The following is an 11,746-nucleotide window of genomic DNA, read 5'->3' as shown; positions in this document are numbered from 1 at the left end:
GTGTTTTATGCTTGGTTTGATACCTGGCCAAGCCTCCTCTGGTATCTTCTTGCCTAGTCTTTTTGTTGGATATCTATTGATGATGTATATTGCAGTTGATGCAGCTTCACTCCATAATTTCTTTGGCAAATTCTTGGTTCTCAACATACTTCTTGTCATATTCATTATAGTTCTGTTTTCCCTTTCTGCAGCACCATTGTGTTGAGGTGTGTATGGAGCTATGACTTCATGAACTATTCCTTTCTTGCTGCAGAAATCATCAAACTCAGAGGACTTGTACTCACCTCCACCATCTGATATGAGTTGCTTGAGTTTGAAACCACTTTTCTTTCCAACTTGAGCCTTGTATTTTCTGAAGTTTTCAAACACTTCATTCTTCTTCTTTAGTAGATAAATCCACACCTTTCTTGTAAAGTCATCAATAAAGGTTAGGAAGTATCTGATTACCACCAATTGAGTCCTCTTCAAATGGGCCACACACATCACTATACACCAGCTCAAGAGGATTCTTTGTTCTTGTAGGAATTGTTGACTCAAATGTGCTTCTAGTTAACTTGCTAGCCAAGCAATTATCACACAATGTTTCTGGAATTTTAATGGAGGGCAGCCCTGCAACAATTTCACCTTTGCTTAGTAACTCTAAACTTTTAAAGTTTAAATGTCCATACCTTATATGCCACAGCCAAGTTTCTTGATCTATTTCTGCATTGAGACTTGTTTGCTCATCCACTTGAATCTTGATCTTGAATGTTCTGTTTGATGATAGAGGTGCTTTCAAGACTTTCTGGTCTGTTTTATCATACAGGATCAATTCACCATCTTGCATGATCACCTTGTATCCCTTCTCCAAGAGTTGGCCAAGACTCAACAAGTTGTTCTTCATTTTTGGTACATCGAGAACATTTGAGATTGATGCAGTTTTTCCATCCAACTTTTGAATCAAGATTCTTCCAACTCCTTCTGCAGAAATGGCACTATGGTCTGCAAATTTCACCTTGCTCTTCACTGATTCATCAAGTTGTGCAAACCATTCCCTCCTACCAGTCATATGGTTTGAGCACCCAGTGTCAAGGTACCAGAACTCATTGCTATCTCCCCTTCCTTGCTCAGTCACAGTAGTAGCCATTAGTAAGCAATGTTCTTCATCAGAACTGTTTGTGCTTTCTTCTTTTGCAAGTTTTGCCTCATCTTCTCTTGAACATTTCCACTTGTTGAATTTACACTCTGATGCAAAGTGGCCATAGTTCCTACAATTGTAACATTGTAGCTTCTTCTTATCAAATTTCTTTCTGCCATCAGAATTTCTGTGAGTATGCTTTCCTTGCTCAGGATCACCATTTCTTGCACTCTTGTGCTCATATTTTCTTGATGATTCTGATTCATTGGCTCTCCATCTATTATTCTGACCTTTGTCTTTAGTTTTCTGGTTCCATTTCTCAGAGTTCTTCTTGTTATGTCTTGACATCAAAGCTTGATCACTTCCTCTACTTGAACTCCTTCCTCTTATTCTCAATTCATGAGCTTGTAGTGAGGCCTGCAACTCCTCTATCTTTAATTCTTCTAGGTTCTTGGACTCCTCAATTGCAACTACTATGTGATCATACTTGCAAGTGAGAGTCCTTAACACCTTTTCAACTATTGACTTCTCCTTCATTGCTTTGCCACATGACCTCATCTGGTTTGAAAGTGTTAGAATCTTGGTCATGTAGTCAGCAATTGAATCATTTTCTTTCATCTGCAAGACCTCATATTCCCTTCGAAGGTTCTGCAATTTCACCTTCTTGATTTTGTCAGCACCTTCATAGCTCTTCTCCAAGATCTCCCAAGCTTGTTTTGCAGTCTCAGCTCCATTTATTTTCTCATAATTTGCTGCATCAACTCCTTGGTAAATCAGGAATAGAGCCTTGCAATCTTTCTTTTTTGCGTCATTGTACATTGCTCTTTGAGCTTCAGTTGCACCATCTCCAATCTCTTGATAGCCTTTCTGCACTATCTCAAGCACTTCTTGGAATCCAAATATAGCCTTCATATGATTCCTCCATCTATCATAATTCTTGCTGTCTAAGATGGGAAGTGTCATAGAGAAACCACTGCTGTTTGCCATCATCTAATTCCTTCTGTTTGCCTCTGTCCCTTCCTTCCTTTCTGTTCTCGAGTGCATACACGCACACACAGGTCCCTACTTGGATTCACACATAATCAAGCTTTACCAATGAGCTCTTGATACCATTGTTAGCTTTTGTTCATCAACCAAAAACAGTATGCACACCAAGTGCATATGCTTTAGCAGCAAGCAAGAAAGAATAGGAAAAGTAGAATAATGAGAGTGAAGAGATGAGAAGTTTGAAGAGTGTTTGAGAAGAGAAGAAGAAGAGAATAATGATTCAATGAATATGCCTCAGAATTTTATTAAAGGATCGATAGAATTCTTCTTAAACAATCAATGTTACTCAATACACAAAGCTTACTATTTATAGTTATTCATCCTAACTAACTTGCCAACTAACTAGCTATATTAGGAAACTTAACTAAGTATATCAAAAAGGTGAATTATATTTCAATAAAGAACATCATTATGTCAACAAATATTGATCCAATTGATAAGAAATGACTCATTATATATAGGATCATGAGTTCAAATCTTGTTGCATTCTTCATGTTGATAGATAATTTAGTATTCATTGAGTCGTTAGAACTACCTTGACACTATGAATGTAAGTACAAAATAGAATGACACTAATTATTTTACTCATACATTTATATGTTTTAATGTTGACCTTTTTTTGGTACATATTTTTTCTTTATTGGTACATCTTTAATGTCGACCTTGAAGCATCAATGATAAATCAATTGAAGAATCTACAACATAGAGCTTAAATGACAAATCAAATGAATAAATTTAAAGGATTTCATCCAGTCGACTAAAACCTCATTGATGAGTTCAATTTAATTTCTATTTATCTTACGATAAATGTATAGTGTTAAAATGTGGGATTTAAATATGGAAGGAGGAAAAAAGAATAATAAAAAATTAAATTATAAAAGGCATAATACTAACTTCATTTCTCTTTATATGAATATTGGACTTATAATTAAAATAGAAAAATGATGTATACTCTGACAGTTTATGAGTTTTATATACTATCATTATATATTCATCATTCATATTTAATCATCGTTGACTCTTCAAAAAAAGTATTCTAAATGAATGGTGGATGATGTACTAACTAAATATAAATCTTTATATTGATAGTCCAAAGATATTATGACTCTATAATTAAACAAGGAAATAAATCATTAAGGATATAATAAAATAATCTCAATCATAAGATATTTTCTAAAATACTCTAAACTTTACATGGTAATGGTGGAATTATGGGTGGACCTATGCCTTTAATTCTCTTATTGTGTAACATTTTATCTTTTGTAGGTTTTGTCTTTAAATTTGAGTATTAACTTATACTAATCCGAGTGATTTATTATTTTATCTTTTAAAGTTGCATTTTCCACCTTGCAAACCAAATAGGCCGGACAAAATTAAATGTTTACACATAATTAGCCACAATCTAAAATTAATATAATAATAGTTCTATTTTTATTAAAATTGTTGAAAAACAAAATGTATTTGATTTGATTTTATTGTGATCAAGTAATTGATTCTTCTACCCATATTTTATTAAAAGCAATCATAAGATATACAAAGTTACATGCATTATGACGCATATTTGATTTATATTTTGTGTGAATTATTTTTTATTCTTATTTTGTTCTGACATCCTAAGATCAGGATCTTCGAGTTCCCAAACCTTGATGCAACTCCGACCAATAAAGAATATGAGACTCTCCTACACATACCAATGGAAAGTAGATTAAAGCGATATCACTTAGGGTTATTAAGATCGGACTGGACGGTCCGACCGGTCTGACCGTAACCCGTTACAAGAAGCGGCTCTGTTTCACTAGTTAGTCGGACGCTTTTCCTGACGTGCAAAATCTGGTTAAATTGGGATTACCCAGAATAACTCAGATGATTAGGCCGGACAGTTCAAACAAAATAAAAATTTAGAAGCCAAAATAGATCATAACTGATCTCACCCAAAAAGAAACAAATGAAAACAGACTCACTCAGAAATAGATCAAAACAAAAAGAAACATATCTCACCTAGAAAGAAACATATCAAAACAGATCTCACCAGAAAGAAATATATCAAAACATATCTCCCAGAGAAAGAAATAGATCAAAATATATCTCACTCAGAAAGAAACATATCAAAATAAATCTCAAACAAATCAAAACATATTGTCGAAGCTCCAAACAAAACTATTGTTAGTCATATGTCGTCCAACGCTTATCGGCCGTCCATTATCTACTGTCAACCGTTGGATGTCGTCGTCCAACATTTTGCGTTGCTCGTCCATCGTCTAGAGGAAGTCAAGTTTGCATAGACAAAAGAGAGATATACTTCAATCATTCTTATGGTTATTTTTGTTTCCAGTGTTAACACGGAGAAAAAAAACTTTCGTGTTAGGAGAGAGAAATGATGCTTTAGAGAGAAAAGAGACTTTAGAGAGTTTATTCTCTCATTTTCCTTTTTTATTTTTTGTTTTTTTATTTATTCTATCATGTATGTTGATAGTTGGAATTAGTTGGAATATGTAACTTTTATCAGCTTATTTTAAAAGTCTAAAATAATAAATTTGTCACTTATATACTAATTTATTTTGTTATACTTTTATTTGTATTTTGATGTATATGTATTGTGCAAAACATGATATTGATATATGTGTTAATTAATTATTTTTATTAATTAAATTAAATATATACATGATATTATGATGTTTTTCGGTCCGACTGAACAGTTTAACCGGTTAGAACCTATAGGAGACATTTTCTGGTTTGATGTCCGGCTCAATTATCATAACATTGATCTAAACATCTCTAAATATTCTTTTGGATAATTTAAGATATTCCCATATACTTTCATATATTTTTATGATGGATCTATTCATAATATTATGTCATATAATGTTTAATAGAAATTTCATGATTATGGATAATTCAAATATCATATAACATTTAATGTCATAATTATTATTATTTTGATTTTCTTGAACAAACCTAGAAAAACATTTCAATTCTTAGTATGAAGCCTTTTGAAGACCTTTTACACATACTCTTTCTAATTATGTGTTAGAAGTGATTCAAAACTGAGTTAGTTGGTTAGTTAGAATAATTTCCGTTTTTAGAAATTTCAGTTTGTTATTTTAGTTACAATGACTACTATAAATGGCAAAGTTCAGTTTGCTTGAATCAATAAGAAATACATTGCAGATGTATTATCCAGTATTTGATCTTTTCATCTTCTCTTCCACTCCTAAAACACAAAACACAATTTCATTCTCTTCCATTTTCTTCTCTGCATTCTTCTTTCTTTCAACATCTAGTATCAAGAGCATAGGTGAGATCCAAACAATGGATTCAAACAATGCAAACTTCTCACAAATCTACCTATTCTCAATGGCAGAAACTGGAACAAGTGGCACATACAAATGAAGGCAATCATGTGTTATCAAGAGGTGAGTAAACTCATAGAACAGGGATTCCAAGATATCCCTGCAAATCCCACTGAGGCGTAAGTGGTGACTTACAAAGAAAATATGAGGAAATATTGTAAGGTCATGTTCATTCTCCATCAATGTGTTGATGAGGCTCACTTTGAGAAGATTGCAGAAGCTGCAACTTCACAAGAAGCTTGGAGAATCCTTGAAAAATGCAATGAAGGAGCTGAATAGCTCAAGAAGGTGATTGCAAACAATGAGGAGACAATATGAGTTGATGCAGATGGAGAACAATGAAAATATGGCTGAGTTTTTCAATAGAATCATCACTCACACCAATGGAATGAAGGCTTGTGGAGAAGTAGTTTCAACTCAAACAATATTTGAAAAGATATTAAGAACCCCCTGTGAAGAAGATCTTGCTCCTGACCTTGGCACGGTTTTGATGAAGACACCAACATCACCAAAAAGAAGAAAAGGAAGATGACTTATGAAGACAAATGAAGATAAAGCTTCAAGACATTAGATTAAGTCTTTGTAAGTACTTCTATCCTAAACTCTTAAGTATATACAAGTATAATTGCTCAAACTATTTTTTAGAAAATGTGAGACACTTTTAAAAGACTTAAAACATTTTTCAAAAATAGTGTGTAACAGGTTACTTCATTGAGTAACAGGTTACATGTGTGAGAAAAGAGTTATCCAACTGAAAAACTGATTTTTGAAAGCTGAGTAACCGATTACTCAAAATAATTTTTAAGTATCTGTTGGACAGAGAGTTTGAGTAACCGATTACTCAAAGTGAGTAACCGATTACTCAATATAAAATTCGAATTTCAAATGGACAGAAAGTTTGAGTAACCCATTACTCAAATGAGTAACCCATTACTGAGAGCTGTTGGAAGTGTTTTTCAGATTTCAAAGTGAAAGGTTTTCACTCCAAACGAAATCTCTTCACTCCAAACAACTCATACACTTTCAGAAACCTTCAAATGGTGTTTGTAAACTCTATATAAAGGCTCTAAACTCTCACACAAAGAAGAAGAGAATAACACACAACTTTCATAATCAACTCTCAAAAGCTCTCACACTTTTTCCAGAATTTATCTTTGAACTTTTTGCAACTTGTTCTTAAACTTTCAAGTTAATTTTAAAAAGTTGCTTCAAGCGTTTCAAAGACTTTTACAAAGAGCATTATATACTTCTATATATATTCAGAGTTTGGATTGCAAGTTACATAAGTTTCATACTTGTAAAGGCAATCTGCCATAGTTGAATATTCTTCATTGTTGTAAAGAATTCTTTCTTTCACGGGGTGTGAAAAGAAAGGGGAATACATTCACTTGGAAAGGTGTTTTCCAAGGGTATAAGAATTAGGGAGTGTGTAAGGTACATAGAGATCTCAGGGTGAGATATTGTAATTGCAACTCATAATTCTTAGTGGAAAATCTCTTGTGTGGCAAGAGTACTAGACGTAGCCTTCGGTGGACAAGAAGGTGAACCAGTATAAAACTCCTTGTGTACTCTCTTCTCCTTATCTCTTTCATTTTATTTCCTATTATTTTTCTGCATATTGTTCCGCTGCACTTTAACTTTGATTTTGTAGAAAAAGCGGCCATTATTTTAAGACAACTAATTCACCCCCCTCCCCCCTCTTAGTTGCACTCTGATACTTACACCCTCAACCCCAAATTTGATCACATTGTGGTTGTCATCGAAGAGTCCAAGAAATTGGAGGATTCGAAGATAGAAGAGTTGCAAGAATCCCTAGAGGAACATGAGCAAAGGCTCCATGAAAGAAGTGTAGAGAAGACTACTGAAAATCAAGCACTATGGACTCAAGTCTCAAGAAAGGGCAACAATAGTGCAAGAGGAGCATACAATGGTTGGAGTAGAGGAAGAGACTCAAGAAATGGCTCCAATAGAAACTCACAGTCCCAAGGACAAATCAAACTTGAGCAAGATCAAGCAGGTAGCTCAAATAGAAGAGGATATAATAGTTTGAGAAGAAGTAAGAAGAAGTTTGATAAAAAGAGAGTTAAATGTTTCAAATGTAACAGAATAGGAAATTACTCTAATGAATGTGAGGCTGTAACTATTCATACTAATCACATAACAGATCAACCAAACAATGGTCATCAGGCTCATATGGCTAAGGAAGACATTGGAGCAAATCTTGAGCAACAACCAATTCTGTTAATGATGACCATTAACCAAGGAATAGATAGTAGTGAAGTTTGGTATGTAGACTCAGGTTGTTCCAATCACATGACTGGCTATAAAGACTGGTTTGTGGATGTTGATGAATCAAAGAAGAGTAGGGTGAGTTTTGTAGATAATAGATACATCATAGCTGAAGGCCAAGGCAAGGTGTTGATTAGAAGAAATGATGGAGGTAGTGCAATAATCTAGATGTACTTTATGTTCCTGGGATGAGGAGTAATCCAATCAGCCTAGGACAATTTCTTGAATGAGGATTCACAATCAATATCTCAAATGGTGTCATAGAAATTTATGATGTTTCTGATAAAAGGTCATGAGAGTTCCACTTGCAAGAAACAGAACATTTCACGTAAGCCTAAATACCATGAACACTACTTGTTACTCAACCTGCACTTTGGCTGATGATACATGATTATGGCACCTAGAACTAGGCCATTTGAATTTCAAAGACTTAAGTCTACTCAGTTCTAAGAACATGATATCTGGACTACCATCCATTGCAAGTTATAAGGGATTGTGTGCTAACTGTCTAATCAGCAAGCAACCTAGAAGGCCATTCAACAATTATGCAGTGTCCAATGCTAGTGATATCCTGCATATAGTCTATTAAGATGTGTGTGGACCACTTGATATTCCATCACTAGCTGGAAATAGATACTTTGTATCCTTTCTGGATGATTTTAGTAGGAAATTATGGTTGTACTTGATCAAAGCTAAGAGTGAGGTATTCTCAATCTTCAAAACCTTCAAGGTAATGGTGGAGAAGCAATAAAAAAAAATGCATCAATATTTTGAGGACTGAAGGTGGGGGGAGTTCACATATAATGAGCTTGAAGAATTCTATAAAGTGCATGGCATAATTCATGAGGTCACAACTCCATATACCTCTCAGCCCAATAGGATTGTAGAAAGAATAACATAACCATATTAAATATGGTAAGGAGTATGCTCAAATAGAAGAATCTTCCACACACATTCTGGGGTGAAGCAGCCATTACAGCTGTATATATCCTCAAGAGATTCCCAACTAAAAGGCTTGACTCCATGGATCCAGATGAAGCTTGGTATGAAATCAAACCAACTGTCAAGAATTTCAGAGTTTTCGGTTCACTATGCTATAGACATGTTCCTGATCAAAGGAGGAGAAAGCTGGATAACAAGAGTGAACCTATGATCTTTGTGGGAAACAACTCCAATGAAGCATATAAACTGTACAATCCTAAGACAAAACATGTTCTATTCAGCAGGGATATGTGCTTTGACGAGTCAAACACTTGGTGTGAAACACAATCCACTATTGAAACACTTCCTAAGGTGCAGATAGAATGGGAAGAAGCTAGATCAAAAACACATAACATTCAGGAGACAGTGAGTGGTGACCCTTAACAAAATATTGATATCAAACCAGCTAGAAACAGAAATTTTCCTTCTAGACTTAGAGACTATCAAATCTACTCTGATAGTATAATCACTGAAGAAGGTGACTTAATTCAACACCTAACTCTAATGGCTAACATTGAACCTATTGGAATTGAAGAAGACATTTCCAACAAGGTATAGAAGATAGCAACGGAAGAAGAATTAAAAAGCATTGAGAAGAATCATACATGGGAAATGGTGGAGCTACCTCAAAATAAGAAACCTATTACTATCAAATGGGTTTTTAAGGTGGAGCACAAGCTTGATGGATCAATTTCCAAGTACAAGGCCAGATTGGTAGCCAAAGGACTCATGCAAAGAAAAGGGGTAGACTACTCTAAGGTTTTTGCTCTTGTGGCAATGACTGAAACAATAAGGCTTATAGTGGCATTAGCAAGCTTGAAAGGGTGGAAGTTATGGTAGTTAGATGTGAAATCAACTTTTCTAAATGGACCACGTGATGAAGAGGTATTCATAGCACAACCTCTTGGCTTCATATGCAAAGGACATGAGCAAAAAGTACTAGGGTTGAAGAAAGCATTGTATGGCCTGAAACAGGCACCTAGAGCCTAGAATAAAAGGATTGACTCTTTCCTCACTAGTGTTGGCTTTGTGAAATGTTCAATGGAACATGGGGTATATGTCATGATACCAACTGCAACTGATATCATAATCATATGCTTGTATATTGATGACTTAGTAATCACTGGAAGCTATGTAGAGGGCATTGAATCACTGAAGCAAAACTTGAAAAAGAAGTTTGAGATGAATGATTTGGGAATTCTATCTTACTTCCTAGGATTGGAATTTTCATACTCTACAAAAGGTATTTTCATGCATCAGAGGAATTATGTAACATAAGTACTTGAAAATTTTAATATGTTGGACTACAATTCAATAGAAACTCCAACTGAACCAAGTGTGAAACTAGTGAAGGGTGAAATTGAGGCAATGGTTAATTCAACTATGTTTAGACAGATTGTTAGAAGCTTGAGGTATATATGCCATAGTAGACCAGAAATTACATATAGTTGGTCTAGTTAGTAGGTTCATGAGTGATCTTAGACAATCACACCTAGTAGCAACTAAAATGATCTTAAGGTATCTCAAAGGCACAATATGATTTGGGGTACTCTTCACTCAACAAAACATAGAAACATCAAACCTACATCTCACAGCTTATTCAAATTCAGATTGGTGTGGGGATTTGGTGGGTAGAAATAGCACAATGGGACAGATCTTCATGTTATCTGGGTCACCCATCACTTGGAGTTCAAAGAAGCAATCAGTGGTGGCCCTATCAACCTCTGAAGTAGAGTATATTGCAGCCTGCTCAGCTACTTGCCAAGCAATCTAGTTGTCCTCCTTGCTCTATGAAATAAAGATTGTCGCGCCCCGATTTTCGACTGCACGACCTCATTAGAGTCGCCACTACATTTTTTTTCTAGTAAAAAATATGGAAAAGTCGCATTGGGCCTTGGACTTTGATATCTAGATTCGAGAGTCGATTACACACTATGGAATGTATTAGCACTCTAGTTGCCCGTTTGAACGGTACCCATTATATTGCATGATTATTAATTGTGTTATTATTATATTATTATCCAAAAAACTTTATTTTAATATTATGTTTGACAAGAGTGATCTTGGTCCTACGTATCCCCTTTATGAGAATCAAGACTACGTAGTTCTTTGGGTAGAAAAAAATTTGTTGGTTGAGTTAATTTTATTTATTAAAAATAGTAAAGTTTAAATTTTTTTTTGAAAAAAAGATATGAGTGAAGCATAGCCCTTACGTCCAATACCGCATCTCATATTAAAACTTGGTTAAGAAATTCTAATTTTGTTTTTTTTATTTAAAAATAAAATATTTTTAAGACGTGAAAATATAACTAATCCTATTAATTATAAGGAAGTGAAGTGTAGCTCTTACGTCCGACACCGCATCATACCTTAAAATCGTTGAGGTAAATATTATTTCATTTTTTATTGACTCATAGATCTTTGTTTTTTTAATATGTTTTAAATTGATATATGGTGATAAACTAATTAATTATATATTTTGCTTCAAAACTAAATATTTATTAAAAAGAATGATGTAGTGTGTATGTAAAGAGTGTATTGTTTATACATTTACATTTTTGATGTAGTTATAATTATATGTTACAATCGTGATAATTATTATTACTAGTGCAATTATTGATAACAAAAATAAAACAACTATACAAGAAAGTAATGAGAATGACATACATCTTATATTGATTCCAACAACAATGAAATGTTGCAACATGAAAAGTGGTAAAAAAAGGCTAACCAATACAAACGGACATATAGTGGAGGTAGGGACTTTGTGTAGCACAGACTCAGAGACGGCGCTTTGACATGTATATGAAGCTTCTCTATAATGTATACTAATGTAATTGTAATTCCTCTTGAGTTTCTTTGTACTTTTTTATCATTTTTGGGGTGATGTTATTGTGTATGAGAGATCTTGAATGATTGTGGATTTCTTGGGTTTTTGTTAGATGATTATGGATACTTTTGG

General features: G+C 34.1%; 1 protein-coding gene across 1 annotated transcript; it reads left to right on the top strand.

The window, feature by feature from the left end:
• On the top strand, positions 5,816–7,971 carry LOC109356292. Its single transcript, XM_019599616.1, has 2 exons — positions 5,816–5,920; positions 7,219–7,971. Exons 1-2 carry the CDS (start codon positions 5,816–5,818, stop codon positions 7,969–7,971), a joined length of 858 nt encoding a protein of 285 aa, XP_019455161.1.

This window comes from Lupinus angustifolius, chromosome LG09, assembly GCF_001865875.1.
Source record: "Lupinus angustifolius cultivar Tanjil chromosome LG09, LupAngTanjil_v1.0, whole genome shotgun sequence".
NCBI lineage: Eukaryota > Viridiplantae > Streptophyta > Magnoliopsida > Fabales > Fabaceae > Lupinus > Lupinus angustifolius.
Note: the sequence above shows the minus strand (reverse complement) of the source record. Positions and strands in the feature narration are given on the sequence as shown.

Excerpts from the sequence above, each read along its gene's own strand:
- LOC109356292 (XM_019599616.1), top strand. The coding sequence starts at position 5,816 with ATGAGGAGACAATATGAGTTGATGCAGATGGAGAACAATGAAAATATG. Across the intron at positions 5,921-7,218 it reads GAATGAAGGCTTGTGGAGAA|TTGCACTCTGATACTTACAC; the intron begins GTAGTTTCAACT and ends CCCCCCTCTTAG.